At 40.3% G+C, this 20,355-nt stretch overlaps 1 protein-coding gene across 2 annotated transcripts in view; it reads right to left on the bottom strand.

The window, feature by feature from the left end:
• Positions 1 to 20,355, bottom strand: part of dock1 (dedicator of cytokinesis 1) — a 201,025-nt gene extending 180,670 nt beyond the window's left edge. For both annotated transcript variants that reach the window (XM_085361488.1, XM_085361489.1), the window contains exon 1: positions 20,167 to 20,355. In XM_085361488.1, coding sequence (XP_085217614.1) covers positions 20,167 to 20,209 — 43 coding nt within the window. In that variant the 5' untranslated portion in view covers positions 20,210 to 20,355. The remainder of the gene's footprint in view (positions 1 to 20,166) is intronic.

Raw genomic sequence — 20,355 nt, 5'->3', positions numbered from 1 at the left:
AAGGCTGACAATAATACACACTAAAGGAAGCGGTTGTTCTAAGTAGTGACTTAGAGCATACAAATGAGTCTCAATCTAGTACCAAATGTGCAAATAACTCTAAATAACAAAAGTAAAAATGGCTCAAAGGCAGTTTTCGTGTGAACAGAATAGCATTTAAGTTTTCATTACATTTTAGCCAGAAGAATTTATTATTTATACGCTCGAGCATTTCCATTTCCATCTTCACAGCACGTTGCCTTGACTGTTTTGTTTTTTGAAACCTGCTTCATTTACATCTGTTTACTAGTTTCCCAATCTTTGACTTTTCTTGGCAAGTTACTGCCACTTTTAAAATTAGAGAAAAATGAAAAGTCAGTGGGAGGAATTTGAACCGTGTTTACATGTACATACTTGTATACACATGGTGCAAAAACAAAGCCTCCTTCTAGCATTCCTAAATTCACTTCAAGAATAACACAAAAATTCTGAATGTATTTATCTCTCATAAATGTCTACGCTCAATATCTTCAGTTGATGGGTGTATGAGTGTTTTGTCCACAACTTGTAAAAACAGTAGGAAAGGGGTTGCTCTGGCAAACTGAAGATTAAAGTGCTAACTGTAAACTTCAAGGCCCCCCCATTTCAGATCTAGCCTTCAGCCTTTGTTGCCTGGACTTACCAATCTATTCCTTCCTCTAATTTCCTCCCTATTGAGTGCATTAAAGGGAATCAAAAAAGGCCAAAAGCAAACATATATGCGACAAAATACACTGATGTTATGAAATAACAGGAAATCAAAAAGTTATTTTTAAAAAATCTGCTTCGTCTGACCGCCTTTCCAATACACAAAGATATCTATCTTGAGTAGTATAATAATAGTGAACAAACAAAAAAAACCAAAACAAAACAGGAAGTCCTAATTTGAGAGGCCACTTCTATTGGTCAACATCCTTCACTCAAATTTAGTCTCAACCAAGTCTGTGTATAAATAAATGCACATTAAGTCAAAAGGGGAATATTAACAGTATAGTCATAATGCTGAGAGCGCTCATGTATATGTTGTTTCTTTATACAAGTGTCACCTTTGCAGTAATTTAAAGCCATGCTAGTTTCTCTCCACAGCTGTTATGCTGTGCGTGAGGAAGAAGGGCTCAATCTATTGTGCACATGCAGTACAGCAGCAGAGAAACATTTCTGAGTCTGGTAGAAGTGCAGCTAGTTTGAAACTGGCAACCCTCTGGAAACCTTGTGCAGATATGACTTATAACAAATAACTAAAGCCTTATCATATAAGGGAGTCTAATAATATTTCAAGCACTAGACAATTAGAGGAATTTTCATTGAAGTGAAATAGAAACCTTTAAGTATGCTATTAAAATATACTGTAATATAGTGGGATTTGGCTGAGGTAGTGAAATGCATTCGGTCTCTCAGTGTCATACACTGAGAAAGAAGACAATCAACTATACAGCATTTTATAACAATCAAATGACAGAGAGAGAAGCTTTGTCAGTGACATACAAAGCAGGGAAAACAGGATAATTAATTTCAAGTCCCTCACTAATAGGGTTTAATAAGAGGTTTAGGCATTTAGACAGAAGCCTGATGATTCTAATTTAGGGGCAAATTCAGACAGTGATCTTAGGATTGTGAAATACCAACAAAATCACCCTGTTTTCTTTGAGCCCAATTATATACAGCAGTCATTAGGCTTCATCAGCAGTTCGAAACATAAGATAACACTGTTGTAACTAACCTGAAATGAATACAACAGCAGTTAAGCTGGGAAACAGGAAAGGCCCGGGTCTTTCTCTCCGTGCTAGAGCCACATTTTTACTCCCTCTGGAAATCAACAGGAAATGCCACTTGAGATATTACTGTATCACAATAGATAGGGCCCTTCCAGTAGGCAAGAAGGAAATACTGATGCTGTTTCTGACTACAGGAAGATTAACAATGCCGTGTTAAAAAGGGGGTAGCAGGAGAAACAGAACACGGTAAAAAATTGCGACGATGTACAACTGGGGAAGTGGACGGGTGTGTGGCATGAAGAGTGAAGTAAGGTGAAGGGAAGAACAATCTGAGAAAAGCACTTGTGCCAGTTTTGGATGCCAAGAGCTATAATACCTTTTGGCAGCGCTTACAACCATGTGCCCAGCTCCAACATAGGCCTTGGGGTGCAATCTAACGCAGGCTGATAACTCAGCATCCACTGCCTCTGTAGAGCCAAGTTATTCCTTTAATTGAAAATCATCTTCCCAATACAACAGGGAAAGAGCACAGCACAGCTCATTACAGGGCGCTGAGTAAAGCCTTGCACAGGGCTTCTCAACAGAGTGGTCTTTGCAACACCTCTGCAAAGCAAACCCTCCTGCCCTTTGCACATATGCCTCAGGAGCCTTTAAACGAATAATCAATGGTAGCACTTACAGGTTGTTTTTACAGCTTATCAAGGACAGTAACATCAAAAATCACTTGTTAAACAACTGTAAGAGATCACAGGATAGCAGTTATTCCATCCACTTAGCCACACTAAAGCAAAGACAGATGAAGTAAACTGGCACAATCCACAAAGTTGTTTTGTTTTTTGCACAACAAGCTATAGCTAATTGTTTCCTGCCCTGTGTTACATCTCTTGTGAAATGTATCCTGATGATGTATAATTACCTTCAAAGATTTGGAAAACGCTCTAACTGAATCATCAAGTTTATTTTCAAACCTCTTTGGCAGCAAAAAAATGTGACTTCACCTCACTGACAAGCAAATGAAACAGTGCGTCACCAGATACTAGCCACTGCATCTGGGCCCGCAAACAGAGCACAAATATGCGTGACACGCAACAGGAAATGCCTACAACCTGTTCTTCACACTGTTATTTATAATCACCGGCATGAGGCTGTGCTCTGCTAAAACAGAAGTCAGAGCTCACATCAGCATAAAATCAATACAATGGGATTTCCAATAGATAATCAGAAAATCAGAACACACTAAACAACTGCTATTAACTCCTAACATCAAAACATCAACTACTCGTACAAAAAGCATTCCTGCAGAGGAGGAATATTCAAGAGGTGACTGGTGAATGAGCAGAAACTGCAGTCCTACATTCAGCTGTAGAAAGTAGAAATGCTGTACTTTAGTTCATGCGCGCTTCCGAAAATTCTATCTGCCAAATTGCTGGAAAAGATGAGCGCAATTAACTTCCAGCATAATCCACAGAACCACCAGCTCCACCCAAGGATCGGGTTTAGTCACCCAGCAGACCACTCTGCTCTGTGGTTGCAATACTTTCTAAATGAGCAGACACAGTGTACAAGTTTATTATTATTATTATTAAACAACCAGTGCTGAACAAAGTAAACCTACTTTCCAAATTCGAAAGTGTTGACTAAAATGCTCCAGATTATTTGTAAAGCTATTTGATGTACTGTATATGTGGATACGCTATAACAGGACGTCTAAAGCTTTGTTTTAAAAAAGATCATCATTAATTATGAAATTATGAACAGCTATGCTACTACGTTATTTAAATTATAAAAAGGGAGCAATTGAAGCAAAATCCGAACACAAATTCTTGTACTATGCATTGCGTATTTAAAATAGTTTGTTCTGTTGCCACATTTTCAAAACCCTGTTTTATCCACTTTCACTATCTCACTAGTTACATGGATGTTCAAAGGTGATGGCTTCACAAATGACTAAGCATGGTTGGTTTCATGAGTAGGGGAGGTATTTATAACATCACTCCAAAAAGCTTGCAGAAGCGTGGCTGTTATTCTTTTGGTCCACACACTGTATAAAGTAGAGATAAAATACAACATTTTGAGTGTTCACACATTTTACAATTACTCAGTGTGATGGATTTGACACTCGAGTTGTCGTTTTTGTCACTAAAACTTAACACTTAAAATCCTGTTGTCCTTCTGTGTGACTGACGACAGGTTCTGATTGCGCTTAGAATAAGAAGAATCACATCAATTACAGTGTATTTCTGTATTTCTGAAAAAGTCAGTAGCCTGAATATCCGAGTTCCCAGCCAGAGGTTTTCTGTGGAACACTACCTCCAGTTGGATTTCCCAATCAGATAGTTGAAGCTGCCCAAAGTATCCCAAGTTGACTGAACGTAAAGAGCAGTAAAACTGCAAAAACTTTTACTCTGTCCTGCCGCTGTTGTACATTTGTGAGTCGTAAAATAAGCCGCTGAGAAAGCGCTGACCAAGCTATGTATTAAAGTGCTGCAGCAGTGTTTTTAAGCACCAAAAAAGAAGCACTGCTCTGTTCTGCTAGGGATACCTGAATGGCTCTACCTTGCTAAGAACCATTCTCCAAATTTACTTCCAGAACATTCCAACTCGCAGGTGATGCCACTCCCAGGTGTCTGGAACGTGGCGTTAGCTCCAGAAGAAAAACTTCTCCAGATCCACCTTGGTTGCTTCCACCCCCCCGCTGCCTCGTCAGCCAGACAGGAGGAGCATCTGCAGCTATAGTGAAGCACTCGGCCTATTCAACACTGAAACCTTTTCACAATTAGCAAGAGGCAGAGAAGAAACGCTAGCCCCACTAGTGAGAGCAGCAGTGGCTCCTATTATCCTTACAGCATGAACAATGCGCTACTTGTATAATCCAGCTCCGAAAAACAAGACTCTGCAAAAGGGTTATTAACGGAAATGTTATCAATGAGAGTTTCGATGATAGCTCAGACAGTGTGGGGGGCATTACATAACAGCAGCTTTTTGGATGGCTGCTGAGGAAATAAACTGGTTGGTTGTTCTTTGCTACAAAATGGCACTATTAAGCTTTCATAAAGAAAATGAAAAGAAGCCCAATGACGCACTTTCTTTGGTCAGATGAGATAAAGATAGAATTTTTCTGATCAGATGGAGTTGGTTTGAACCTAGCGTGGGCTGCCACAGCCGATGAATGGTCCTAACAAAGCACAGAGGTAGAAATGTGATGATACTGGGCTGGCTGAGTGCAAAAGGTAAGAGCACTATGGATGTTGGATAAATATACTAGCTGACATAATAATGCCCAGTCTCCGGGAGCCTGACAGAAGAGGAATATTCCAGCAAAGCACAGTCCTAAAACCAGACAACTCCCTTAGTTCAGTAAAGGACAGCTGAAGAAAAAAAAAAAAAAAAAACTGTCTTTGAAGAATGACAGAACTCCTCTCTAACTTGTATAACACTGGTATCCACCATGCAGCAGAGGTGGATGCAGTCTATCATCAAAAAATAAAGGTAAACCTATAAAAAATAGACAATATAAAAGATCTGAAACTCTGTGATGAAAGGTTTATTCGGTTTTGCTGCACGTGGCTCAACACGCTCGCACGTCAAAAGCTGGCTGAAAAGTGGCCATGAACAAGAACAGGGAGACGTAGGAATAAAGAAAGATAAAACCACACGAAAAGTAGAGACAGTGGCTGCGCTGGATACTTTCATTGTTTTTAACTCTCATCTGACTTCAGCACTTTGTGTGTTAAACTTTGTTCATCTTCAAAGTGCTGCAGTTGGCTGAGGAACCAAGCAAGAGAAGCCCATTGACCCGTTTCTTGCTCCAGTCTGCAAAGCTCTGTATAGACTCTGGACCAACTCGTAACCACGTTCAACTCATAAGACAGCATGAAAAGCTCGGTGCACAATAGACTGCTGCAACTGGTGTTTCCCAAAGTAGACGATGCACGACGATGTCTGTGCAATCAATGTAGTTCTTATCAATTATTGCCAAATCCGTTTTACATCACCATTCATTAAAGTTATTGCCTATCATGTTAAACGAGGTGGTCTTTGTTTTGAGTAAAATCACCTCCCTACACTAATAATCACAGTGGGAATATGTAATAAAACCACAACTATTAGAAAACCATTACAAATAAGGCAGTAAACCTCACTAAGGCTCACCATTAATGTTTTTTGTCACTTTGGTTACGAGCTACTAACATCTGCGTCTAAGGTTTTACTTCAAATACACTCAGCCGCATTTAAAATCTAGCAATTTTATTAGATTAGCGTTTCTTTCAAGCAAACTCGAGAATAAGCAGCACAATTGTTTTGTGAAAACGAGGTTTAATGTCTGGGAATAAAAAGTAGAGGAAAGAACTGGAAGTAAATGCAAGACTGTCAGCTCAGTTTGTGTTGAGTATTCTTAACATCTGACCACTCTAGCCCAGGCTTTATCCTGCCAGAATGTAGAGCTCGCAGTTGAGCCGAGGATGTGCCAGCCTACCAGTGGGTGAGCTGACACTCAATGACCTGTCTGTTTCAGAGGGTCAAGCATGGGCTAAAAGGATCAGCTCCCTGAGAGAACTCACTTGCCTGCATCTCAAAAGACAGTGTTTATCTTAAGCTTCTAAGTTAACCACATACAACATACAAGCTGTTCAAGTCTCATAAGCTAAAGCACATTCTCCACTTAACATATTTATCTTACCTAAATAACTTCCTCAGAGTGAAGTCTTCGAGTGATTACAGTGTATTGGCTTTGAGACTTGTAATCCCAGACGCTGGGATTCATTCATGGTGAAAATCACAATGCTCAGCATCTCCGATGCTATCGTGGTTATAAAAAATGTTAGCATTAATGTCAGCTGCAGTTCATATTAATGTTGCATTTGTCACCTTTAAAACGTCCCGCGGGTGGTTTTGCAGGCTTCTAATGGAGGTGTCAGGCATTGATTGTGGTTGCAAACGGGCTGGGGTTTGCAGCAAAAGAGCCTTTCTGTATGGCTGGCATTTGATGAAATGGTCTTTTGTGTGTGTGCATGTGTGCACCCGTGTGTGTGTGTGTCTGGCTAAATACTTGATAAAGCCAGAACCTCGCAGCTCAGATGCTGGCGGGCCCTGGAGGCAGTTTGAGATTTCAGTGAGTGGCAGCTCTACTCTGTGATCAACCTTTAGGGAGTTAGATGAAGTTGTCTCACTGCTGTACCTGACAACTCTGTCTCCTTTTGTTTAAAAAATGAAACAAGACGAATGAATCAAAGTGTCATTTGGCCATCGCATCATTCACCTGAATTTCACAATTTAAAGTCCTTCTCCTGGCACTGATTAAACCCCTAAAGATCTCTCGCTCTTTATCAAAATTACATATTTACAACACAATAAAATCAAATGCTCAAATGTGGATGTCAGCTAAAATAGTACACGTGCTCTATCATACTGCGTTATTACAATTTTTACTCTAAGGTTGTGCTTTACACAATAACAGAGCTCTAACACCCAGAGTAAAGTGAGCTGTCGACCATCTTTGCGGTAGAACAAAGTGATGTGAAATTGATTGTACTGCATTTGCATCCATTTCTGTAAGTATTTGATTAACCAAATGAAGCACTTTGAGGATACAGCTAGACAGACGTATATGTAAGCAGTTCGTATATCCTGAGTCAATGATCAAAAAAGCAGCATAAGAAAGACGGCAATGGTTTTCAGTATTTTAACACTGTTTCACTTTATAAAAAAGATGCTCATTGTATGTTAAGGCTTCTGTCTTGTCCACAGCACAGGCTAAGCTAAAAGTCTAACCCAGTAGCCCACAGACTGGTTGCTCAGCATGTTTTTGCGATGCCACCTGATGACAGTCCCCAGCTAACATGTCCACAATGTTCTGAAAAGCTCCATGTAGGCTCTGAATAGGACCTAGAGTATGCAAAGCCATGCCGGTCCACCTATATGCTAATTATTCTTGATCTTGTTAATGTCAGCCACTCTTGCTGATGGATTATTAAATGTGAATAATCATTAAACAAAGATTCTGTGTAAGACAAGAGTAATAAATAAGGAACACATTTAAAAATAGCACTGAAATAAGTATACATATGTATATTATATATCATATATACTCCAAATACTTCATTTCTGAAAATATTTAAAGTTAATTTAAGTTCGTCAAGAAAAAAAATAAAGGTTTCAATATGTAAAATAAAACGTGAATAATAGGATTGAATGAAAATCAATGAAAAACTGATTAGTCTTAAGAAAATGCCATTTTAAATATTAATATCTATTAAGAAACTCAAACTAAATAGTGGTATTAAAATGACCTGCCAAAGCATTTACAGTCAAAATATTTCCCATTAGCTGGTTACTAAATATCCTTGTGGAAATCCCTGACAATCCTTTGAATTTATTTCTTATACAGTTAATAACTGAGGCAAATAAATGCTTTATACATTATGTTCTATATTAATTTTAGCCAAGTGAATTTAAATGATGTAATAACAAATGTCCACATCAGTAACCTTTGTTTCAAACAGATGTGTTACACACCATTAACCATCTGTCAAGCTAGCCAAAGCAGCACAGCAGGACTCCTTTCAGACAATGCACATGCTGCTTGGCGTGTCCACAATCAATCCTAAGTGTGGTGGAGAACCTGTTTATGTAACCAAGCCGAAGGATGAATCCAGACATGTTCAGCAGCGAGCGTTTGCACGTCTTCGCTGCCTCTGAACGGTTGCCATAAAGTCAAGGCAGAGTGAAACCATAAACCATTTTCAGACATCGAATACTTCACTATTCTGGCTTAATCGGTATGTTAAAGCTTAGGCATAGGTCACTTCTCCTTTAATGATCCTTGTGGCTTTAATTGGGTCATAACCACGAAATACACGGAACAAGTAATCACGCAAAAACATGAACCATGGAAATTTGTTACATGCAATGCATGCCGTCAGAGTTTTACTACCACAGTCACTATATTATGATAGTGACTTAGACAAAAAGAGAGGTTACATCCTATATGCAATTATAGGAAACCATCTATAAACAATGAGATTTAGTAAACTGTAGCTTAAAGAAGAAAACTAGCCTAAAATCTAAAGTTTATCCATTTTCTTAACAGATTATCCATCCTAGGGCTGCGGGAGCATTTCCCAGCTGTTATGGGGCAAGAACCAGGAAAAAATCCTGGACAGGTCACCAATCCAGCACAGGGACATAACCACACACTTCTATACCCACACCTACAGCCAACTGACCATCACCAATTAACCCAACAAGACTGTCTTTTGACAAGCTTGTGAGCTGTATTTTGATGCACTGATACATAATGAACTTCAACAAAGAGCATGAAAGTCCTTTTCAGGCTCATTTAGCCAAAATCCACTTTACAGTCATTAATGAAGCATGTGACTTGTCAGAGACTCTGCCTTCATCTTCACCCTAAAGTAGTATTTTATACACATTTAATTTATACTATAACAGTAGGGCAAAAATCAAATCAAATCAATCAATTTCTATAGCACAAAATAATACAACAAAGTTGACCAAAGTCAAAGGAGCTTGCAAAGAAAAGCGTCTGGACTTCTTTAAGTTGCTTGAAGACGTTTCACCTCTCATCCGAGAAGCTTCTTCAGTTCTAAGGTCAAATGGTGGAGAGTCCCAGATATAAACCTAGTGGGAGTTTCCCCCCACAGAGGGACAAAAGGACCCCCTGATGACCCTCTAATCGCCTGAGCCAAGGTGTGAAACTGGGCGTGGGTCCCAATCAGCCAGAGTTTCGGGTATGTTCATTGTGAAACCTGGCCCCACCTTATCATGCGAATTCCTGAGGTCAGATGGCCCAGGATGTGAGTGGGCGTTAAGGCGTCTGGGAAGGGATCTCAAAACTGGATTATAGATGGCAGAGAGTTGGTGTCGTAAACCACCGCCTCTGTTCAAAGATGGTCACTCACAGTGGACATAGATGGCTTCTTTCACTCCTCTTTCAAACCATCTGTCCTCTCTGTCCAAAATGTGAACATTGGCATCCTCGAAAGAGTGTCCTTTATCCTTAAGATGCAGATGGACTGCTGAGTCTTGTCCTGTGGAGGTGGCTCTTCTGTGTTGTGCCATGCGCTTGTGAAGTGGCTGTTTGGTCTCTCCAATGTAGAGGTCTGAGCATTCCTCGCTGCACTGTACAGCATACACCACATTGTTAAGTTTGTGTTTTGGCGTTTTGTCTTTTGGGTGAACCAGTTTCTGTCTGAGCGTGTTGCTGGGTCTGAAATACACCGGGATGTCATGCTTGGAGAAAACTCTCCTGAGTTTCTCTGATACACCGGCTACATAGGGGATGACAATGTTGTTGCGTCTGTCCTTCTTATCCTCCCTCGCTGGTGTCTGGTCTTCTTTTCTGTGCCTCTTTGCTGACTTTAAGAACGCCCATTTAGGATAGCCGCACGTTTTGAGTGCTTCCTTTACATGTGTGTGTTCCTTCTTTTTTCCTTCAGGCTTAGAGGGAACATGTTCTGCCCGGTGGTGTAGGGTTCTAATTACTCCAAGTTTGTGTTCCAAAGGGTGATGGGAGTCAAAGAGGAGGTACTGGTCCGTGTGTGTGGGCTTCCGGTAAACTTCGATGTTGAGTTTGCCGTTCTCTTCAATGTGCACAGCACAGTCCAGGAAAGGCAAACAGTCGTCCTTTGTGTCTTCCCTGGTGAACTTGATGTTTTTATCCACAGCGTTGATGTGCGCAGTGAAGGATTCCACTTCTTGTGTCTTGATTTTGACCCAGGTGTCGTCCACATATCTGTACCAGTGGCTGGGTACTCTCCCTTTGAAAGAGCCAAGAGCCTTCCTTTCCACTTCCTCCATGTAAAGGTTGGCTACAATAGGTGACACGGGGGAGCCCATGGCACAGCCATGTTTTTGTCTGTAGAAGCCTTCGTTGTACTTGAAATATGTAGTGGTGAGGCAGAGGTCTAACAGTGTGCAGATCTGATCAGGTGTGAAGTTGGTCCTGTCCTCCAAGGAGCTGTCTTCTTGTAGTCGTTTTCTGACAGTCTCCACGGCCTCAGTGGTGGGTATGCAAGTGAAAAGAGAGACTACATCAAAGGACACCATGGTTTCATCTGGATCCAGGGTAAGTTTCTGGACCTTGTCGGTGAAGTCGGTGGAGTTCTTGATGTGGTATGGGGTGTTCCCCACGAGAGGCGCGAGGATGGTAGCAAGGTGTTTAGCAATCTTGTAAGTGGCTGAGTTTATGTTACTGACTATGGGTCTGAGTGGGACAGCTTCCTTGTGGATCTTAGGAAGTCCATAGATGCAGGGTATGGCATCCCCTGGGTAAAGGCGGTGATATGTAAGGTGGTCAATAATTTCACAGTTTCACACCTTGGCTCAGGCGATTAGAGGATCATCAGGGGGTCCTTTTGTCCCTCTGTGGGGGGTCACTCCCACTAGGTTTATATCTGGGACTCTCCACCATTTGACCTTAGAACTGAAGAAGCTTCTCGGATGAGAGGTGAAACGTCTTCAAGCAACTTAAAGAAGTCCAGACGCTTTTCTTTGCAAGCTCCTTTGACTACGATGACCTGGATGACTGAGAACCTTCACAGACAAAGTTGACCAAAGTGCTTCACAGTTGGTCAGAGCAATAGCATAAGACAGAATAAAAAAGAAACAGTTAAAAGGAGGGCAGGAAACAATATGACAATTGTTTGAAACCAAAAAAAACATAAGCTAAATGAAAGATGATCAGTGATTATGCTCTTCCAGCAACTTAATGTCTTTTGCACTCTCCGACATGCATGAAAAGTTATTCAAACTCTTTGACACTTAAATGTTAGTTAGACTTAGTTAATCCAGGATTCTAATCACTTGTGGAGACCGTGAGCATGGAGCCTGTCTGAACGACACGTGTAGTTGCTGTATTACCAGTGGAATGCACTAGTGCCTGTGCAGACAAGACACTACGGAAAAAAGGTGATGTAAATGCACAGGGAAGTCTGTGTGAAGCCTCACTGAAACTCTAACACAGGAGTAACTTTTGAGGAAATGTGACCAGGGCACCCATATATGAAAGGAACGCAATTTTCCTAAGTGTTTACATAGATACAAATACAGATAGGCCATTTAAATGTGATGTTCCACAAATGTAACTTTCCTATCACCAATGGCATTCAAAATTTTCAGCAACCATGGGTGTGTTCATACATTTAGCTAAAGGAAGTTTGTTTTTATCTTACTGAAAACGGACATATCTACCAATGTTTATGAAACACTTTCCGATGACTACAGCTCTAAGCTAGACGTCTTTGCGTCCTTGGATAACAAAGTAACATTTGACAAACAGGTATATGTAACAGGCATCGTGATGATTTGTGAGCATCTGTTTTCTCCAGAGGTTCCAGAACAAGTCAATACAGTTTGAACCACACTGGCAAATGGCAATATGACAGGATGCTGATGATTTCTGACTCATCACATTCATACACTCGTTTCATTTTCACCACAGGAACTCCAAGACTTGCAGGAAAGTTCAAACGTGTTAATCAGTACAAATAGAAGTTGAAAAACGTTTTTAATTTGAAAAAATTCAGATGTGTGTAAATCCAAGGTTAACGTTACCCAACCTCACTTTTTCTCCTCCGCTCAACTGGGCCGTCCCAAAGACAGCAACACTTAAAACAAGACGTCGAAGCGCTCTAGCTTTGTCTCGCTGGTGAGCCAAGATGGAATAGCGTGGAACCACTTAGCTATGCACTGATTGAATAGGCCAGCTGTCATTTGTCTTATCCACCATCTCACAGCAAGCCACTGGGGGCTGTACTATTAGAACTGCCTCACCAGGCAGCATGAGCCATAGTTAATATATAATTCCCTTTCAGAATGAACAATAGCAAAGTCGTACTGACCTCCAAAGAGAAACCAAGAGGATGATGGGCAAAGATTTGGCTATGTAACATCATCTAATTAATACTAAGGAAATATAGAGTCAATGAACAATACACCTTCTTTTTTGGGGGGGGGTGGGAGGGGTCAAAAAGCTTCGCATACTACAAAAAGCCAAATAACAGAAACCTACTGGGAGAAACGCTTTACCTAAACCAGATATGAATCATCAGTGTGATCTAACTGGCAGCCTCAAGCTTTGCAGACATCCAGGTAGAGTTGGCTCGCAGAAAGAGGAAGATGTTCTGTTTACAGATCTGTAAGGCAGCTCAATAAATGCAGTACAGCTGTATTAAATGGGGAGAAAAACTTCAGCAGGATGAAGTCCCAGGTGGAGGCTGTATTCTGCATTCCGCATGCAGACGAAAACAAATAATCTGAAAGCACGATGCACAAACTCATAAAATTGGAATTAATGGTGTTAGCTTAGTATTCAGTCTCCAGGTGACTGCTCGAGAGAGTTAGTTGCACACTCCTCAGAGTCAGCACAAATAAAAAAAAAAACAAAAAAAAAAAAAACACTTGTTAGCATACAACCCAACACACACACGCAGACACATTGGTCATGCTGCCAAATGGATAGGTGAGACATAAAGAAGGCATCACACTGCCAAATGAACTTCTACGGTTCAATGTATAGATGGTTTACCACAAAGAACTTTCCTCTTTAGAAAAGGTGAGAACGACGTTTCTTAAATGGAATGTAAATGACTGCAACGGCTAAAAACAGGAGGATTTTTTTATATATATTTCACACCAAATAGCCGCAGCGAGGGCTACGCAAGCAGAGTAAAATATGAGAAGTGAATTTTAAAACATATGGTTGCTATTCATGAAGCAACCCAAACTAGCCTTTAATTGAGGCCATATTTGTCCTACTGCTTGCATGACAATTCGTACACAACGACTGCATCTCTGTTTTCTGCCACAAGTGTGTTACTTGTCACTAACCTATTCTAAATAAAAGCAATCTAAGGCTGTCAATCTTCCACGAAACAGTTCAGCTATACCAGTCATACCCCCCACCAGAGCTTAAATTTAGAACTCGGCGGCTTATGTGTCCACTTGTCCTTTTCTGTAAGCGTGCAATCTAACCTGCAGGAATCAGCACTTCCTTTTCCACCAAACCTACAGCTGAGTAATTGCAGTTCACATGCATTTGTTTCTGCTTCGTTTTCTGAACTGCTCTTAAGTTAGATTAAGAGTTAATTTACAAAAAGAGAAGCATCAACACGTGGAAAACATTTCTCAGGAAAGCGCATGCTTTCATACACCATTTGCGCTGAATTCTCAAAAGTGATGTGTGAATCCAGTAAATAGTCCTCCATAGTGTTCCCTGGTTAACTTTCTAGAACCGCAACCCTCTGAAGTCTCTCTTAAGGAACAGAAACATCCACGATGAAACAGAATTAATGAGACAACCCTTGAAATTAGCATCAAAAAGTATTTCCGGTTAATTCATCACAGAAATGGGAGACAGCTAAACAACCTTTCCCTAGGGCCATGTTAAATCATTTTCGAGATGCCACCAGAATAACTAGGCTTCAGAACTCCTCATCCCTTTAATTTATGCTGGGCTGGTTGGCATTTGACAAGGAAAGCACTGTGTACTGAAAATTAGCTCAGGGTCAAATGAGATATAAATGTAAGTAATTGACCTTTCTCCTCTTTTAAGTATGAGCATGGGTCAAAACGTAACTCTACTACTTCTTTTTATTTCACTCCATCATAAAAAAAAACAACCCAAAACAAAACACAAAACTAGTCTAATCAGCTGAGTGACGTCTAGGCAAGTTTGCAGCATTCTGCAAATGCCGCTGAAGCTGAAAACATTGTTTAAAGAAGGAAGTTAATCTAATGCCTCGGGGCAATCGTTATCTTTACAAGAAACAGAAAAAGCTATGTACTCTGCTGCCTGTAGTGAGACAGGGGGAATTCTAGAGGCGTTATTAACATTTCTTTTTTGTCTTTAAACCGCTTAACAGTGACCTGTGAATCATTCAAGCATAAAAAAAACCTAATTCAAGGGATGAACCAGTGTTGTGTCTGCACATAACAGACAAAAGAACCAATCTTAAACAGTATCTTTAGGCAATTTGTCAAAAGCAACACATAATTTGCTCCAGTTTTTTTTCGGTTGAATCTATGAACAATGTTGAAGATAATACATTATGACAGGCAGGTATTCCCCAAGAGCTATTAGTCTACGTTGTGTGGAGTGTCCTTAAAACATCTGAGGAAACTGGACGAGGGGAGAATAAGAAAACACTGGTGGTTTTGTCCTTTTCATAGAATCCGTTTGATTATGAAGGCTATCAGATTTTGATCCACTATAGCTTCATTTTTCATTCTTCAACGTCTTGCCAATGCAGGAAAAGCATGCCTGGATAGAAAAAACACAACATGCACACTGGCAGTGATGGATTGGCCTCCCCAAAGCCAGAATGTCAACATTATTGCAGCATGGGGGTCATCTGTATATGTATATGTATATCATCCCTAGTGTTTCCATGGATGCACTATGTTTGCACTATTGTAAAATGTTATATTTTACAATATGTGAAGTTACGACTTCTGCTTAGCAAGATGCGATTTGCACAGCATTACTGAAGCTTCTGACACCTAATTCTTTCATAGAAAAGTTTTTTTTCGTCACTGTTCTTTGTGATAATGACCTGTAGTGTTGGCATTTATTACCATGAGATCAGAGAATTATGGTAGAATTAAGGTAGAATTATGGTAACCGTAGCAGAGATGAGAGCAGAAACTGCTCTGAACACAGGTTGAAGCACAGCTGAAGATGAGGTTGCTCTGCTGCATGCTGAGATGGATGCAATGGAGTCAAAGAATAAAACTTAAAAGGATAAACTCCTTCACTCTGAGGCCACTAACCTTGCCACAGGAAATTGAGCCACACCTCCCTTTTTTATTTCCAGATGGGTCCATTAGTCAACTGAAGGTCAGGTGACGAGAAATCAAAGTTTTGTTTGGCAGGTTAGTACAATGTGAATACTCAAAAGAAAGAAATCACAGGAACTGAAGGCACTCAGTCATAAACATACATTATGGCTTACAAAGCTGCTACCTGCTCACTATATTAGTTACATATGTTTAGCAGGAACTCTTAAGTGCACAATCCTTTTAAGAGGACATGTTAGTGCCCTCAAACAGTAACCTGGAACCTCTGCAAGCAAACATTCACCTTATTAACAAGAGATCAGCTGTATAATTCGAACCACATAAAGGTGTAGTTAGAGCTGGGCGATATAAGATTTTTTCATATCACGATATGTTTTTTTCATTTCAGGCGATAACGATATCTATCACGATATAAGCCATATAACTATATTTGTAAGATTTAAATGTGCCGTTGCTCACAAGTAAAATGTGAAATAATCAGCAGCTTGTTTTTATTTAAATATTTATTTCCCATAATAAGTTCAACAGGGTAGATGTACTTAAGGAACATGAGACTTTTTCAGATAAATAAAGGCAAATATTGCAAACTACACAAAAGGCAGCCGCTAAAGCGTTTAAGTTTCAAAATAGAACAAACAAATCAGACTAAATTGTCAATTCCACTTAGAAACAAAATATTAATTCTAAAAATAAATCTTAGTTTGTTTTACAGAAGAACAGACAAAATTGACTAACCTTTGTCAATATCAAATAAACTGAGAACTAAAAGGAAATTCTCAATCTCTCCTTGTTGTATAGCTTAGCTTTTCAAACAGTTTTAACAGTTACTTTAGTCTGACAAAAGCCAAATGACGAATTAGCGCTTCCAGTCAGAGACTGAGGCTACGTCCACACATACACGGGTATTTTTGAAAACGGAGATTTTCAGTTTTCGTTTTAAAAAATAATCCCGTCCACACATAAAGGCAGAAATGAAGGAAAACGCTGCTATGAACATGCCAAAGCAGCAGGTGGCGCTAGATTCCTAACCGTGCAGAAATGTTGGCCAATCAGAAGTCTAGAAGCCTCGGTGGGAAAAAGTAAACAAAGCTGGGGCATGGAAGCAGAACCGAGTCGTATGTGTGGACGGACAGTAACTGTGTGTATATGTAAGCATTTAAACACTGCAGAGAGTAGAATTAACAGTATTGTAGAAATTCATTTCACTGAAACAATAACGTGGCGCACAGTGTGATGTCAAAAAATGCGCACACCTTTGACGCTGTGTTTTCTCCGTTTTTCTCGTCCACACGTAAATGCAAAAACGGAGTTTTCAAAAATCTTCGTTTTCAGTGACCAAAAACGCCGTTTATGTGTGGACGAAAGGTGCAAACGCATAGAAAAATCTGCGTTTTCAAAAATACCGGGGTACGTGTGGACGTAGCACATGCACCAGTTTATTGTATTTCCAGACTTGCTTTCGGCACAATTTACAGTGCACGCTACTCTGTTTTTTGTCAGACTTGAAATAGCCGAAATACCTTCACACTACGGAACTTCTATGGCTCTTCCGTTCGACAATCTCTACGGCATTGGAACCATCATCTGTTTTCTCTTCGGTAACCTTCGGTCACGCTCGGTTGATTTTTCTAGTCGGCACACTCATTTCCTCCATTACCCGGGTGGTACGGTGGCTGGCTGCTTCCCAAACAAATACACATGTGCGGCTTGGCACTTGTGCTGTACGTAACAAGTCACGTGACGTGACGCTGCGGCTGTGATTGGTTCAGCTCTGTGCTACGTAATTTGGATTGGCTGTTCTTTTTTTTTTTTTAAGAGGACAAGAGCGGCGAGGTCTATCGCGATAGTTGAATTTTTCTATCGAGAAAAAGTTATATCGCGATACATATCGTTATCGTTCTATCGCCCAGCTCTAGGTGTAGTCTAACTTTATCTTGGTAAATTAACATTTTAAAGACTCACTTTTGAATTTTCTGTAATGTAATGTCTTAACAATGTTACCTATAAAGAGTCCACTTTATCTAAATGATAAAAAGACATCAAAAGTTAGTGTTTGCAGTATATAAATCATTTTCATGTATAGTCATGAAGAACGATTCACCTTTCTACTAATGGTCTTAATATCCCGAGCATTAGATTTGTTGTACAATCATTTTTTCAGTTTTTAAAAACACCTTCACATCCAGTTTGGTGTGGGTGTAGCTGCTGCTGCTGCTGACAGACTCTGGAGGAACAAGCACATTGAAATATGCCACTTCAGATGTGTTCACACTATAAGCCTCAACCCTAACGCAAATCATCTGTTCCCCTTTGTTGACAATAACAATGGACCAATCCTGTAAAGCTACTGATGTAGCATTTTTTTCATCACCAAAGTAACACTTGTTACCAAGAAGACGATAAGAGCGTGCTGCCCAAACAACTGACCAGCTGATCCTGAGACTAGAGCCATACTGCTATAAAATTTAAGAAACCCACACATTATCATTACCCAACACGGATATATTACTAATATATTACTAAGTTTTACATGCAACAAAAACGGCTGGTTTACTAAAAAGCTCCTCTGGTTTTGTTCCAGGTTTGAAGTGCTTCGCTTTCCACGCAGTGAAGCATAACGATGAGCAGAAAGCTATGCAATATGACACCGAAAAACAAAAACAAATGAGAAAAACAAAGATTTATTTTGTTTCTGGTTATTATTGACACAAATCTAACATGGCTTTATACAAAGACTTGCTTGCATAAATACTGTAACGTGAATCGACCAGTATGAGGACAAAAACATGCGTAATCACTGCTATGCTCTATGCAAGAAGACAGTGCCATTCATTATTAATGCTTTTGTGGGAAGACAAAAGGAGACACTTTTCCCACATACACAAACAAAGCAGTGAGACCATTATGAGAGTAGTAAATGGTGTGAGAGAAAAAAAAAGTTTTGCTGAAACAGAAATAGGTCCTCAGTGAGCGCTGCTAGCATAAGGTGTCTCACCGACTGCTCATTAGTGCTACTTGGTCAACACATAAAGTATTAAAAGTGCAATGGCTGTGCACCCAACCAATACTGTGCAGCAGTGAGGTGGCAGCTGCTTCTCTTTTTACTAATGACTCATCCACTCTTGCATTCACTGAACCCTGAGAGAATTTTCTCCATGGCTTTTGAAGAATCTCAACTTTCAAGAACCGTTGCATATTTGTGACTAAACAGACAAGCATTAGCATCAGAACTGTAAACTTGTCACACTTCAAACGGACCAAAAAAATAGTGCTTTCACGTAACTGGCTGAACTCATCCATCAGTCAGCTTCAGTAACCCTCATACAGCTGCAAGCCCTCAGTCCCACTAATGGACATAGCCAAAAGTAATTCAGTATGTTGTGGGACATTAAAAATAACAAACTGGGGCACTGGTTTGGCTCACTGGGCAAGCCCAGGCAGCCCAAATGCAAGGCCCAGGTTCAAAATCGCCCCCAAGGACATTTACAACGCAACTTCCCCCTGGTTTTCTTCCAGCTTCCCCATCTTCTCTCCACTGTCCTTACAAATAAAGGCTAAAATGAAAGATTTCTAAAGAAAAAATCTGTCCTGTGGCACAATGAGCAACTTTAATCCATCAAAACTCAACAAGTCATGCAACTCTTTTCTTATATTCTGTGCATTACAGATTTCATCTTACCTCAACTTCCTCATGGTGGTTTTTTATTTTTATTGTTCCCTGTTCCATCCCACAGTCAAGTGGAATTACCAAAGAAATTTCAAAGCACTTCTTTTTTTATATTGCACACCTGGATAGGTATTATTCAAATGTATCTAAAGCCAAAAAGTAAACATGTGAAAAGATGTGGTTTGTGCCATTAGTGTCATTTTTAAAGGCTGCATATTAGTGCCTAAAGCATGGTAAACCTGGTAAACAAAAAACATATCAGTAATATAATTCTAACATCTCCTGGATGTATCTGATCAAGCCTTTTTCCTACAGGAAAACATAGCAAACGCAGCCCTTGTAGCAGTTTCCCTTTAAAGCTAAGTTTTTCTGCATATCATTCATAGTTACAGTTACTTTTTGCGACGAGGTTCGATACTGTTGCGTAAATCCCCCCTAAAGGAGATGGTGGAAGCTAAACGGCACAATGCTCTTCAGCCAGGTTTCAAACTCTTAGATGAGCTGACAATAAGCAACTAACAGCGAAGGCTTTCCCTGGTACAGAAGACGAAAACACAAAAGCAAGCATCAAACTTCACAGTTACAAGTCCAGCGTAGCCTGAAACTAGCTAGTTAGTTTGTAGCGGAGGCCCCATAACACAGGAAACACCGCCGTACTAGGCGCGCCTCTAACAATTCCCAATCCACACACACGCGCACACACACACAGTCCTCTTCCTCACAAAAGACAGACAATCCTTGTTTTGCATTTCATGCAAACCAGCTGGCACATTCCCCACTCGTAATATTTGCATTCCACTAGCTTTTGGCAAATTTGACCACGAGATCCCACGGATGGGAAAAACTCAGCCGTTCGCTTTCTAATCACAAATCTTCCCTAACTTGTTCAATCTGAGAGCAGAGAGCTAGGGCGAGCTAGCGATGGAGCATGCAAGTTTTCTTACGTACCAACTCCATACTTTTCCTTTTTAGTGGGCACCCAGCGAGACATTCTCAGTGTCGAGGCTTCCTCGAGTTGTCGCTCTGCCTGTTAAAAAAGGTCCAGACGTGACCTCTTGTTATTAATGTAGACTTCTTTTTTTTCAGTTTTCTCTGAGCTTTGGGGAGATACTCCGAGCAGCCATTTTCCACCAGTGA

This window comes from Diplotaxodon limnothrissa, linkage group LG8, assembly GCF_057381915.1.
Source record: "Diplotaxodon limnothrissa isolate DT_005_m linkage group LG8, D_limnothrissa_male_GT1.1, whole genome shotgun sequence".
In the NCBI taxonomy this organism is placed as follows: Eukaryota; Metazoa; Chordata; class Actinopteri; order Cichliformes; family Cichlidae; genus Diplotaxodon; species Diplotaxodon limnothrissa.
The sequence above is the reverse complement of the archived record's forward strand: the minus strand, read 5'-3'. Positions and strand labels throughout refer to the sequence as shown.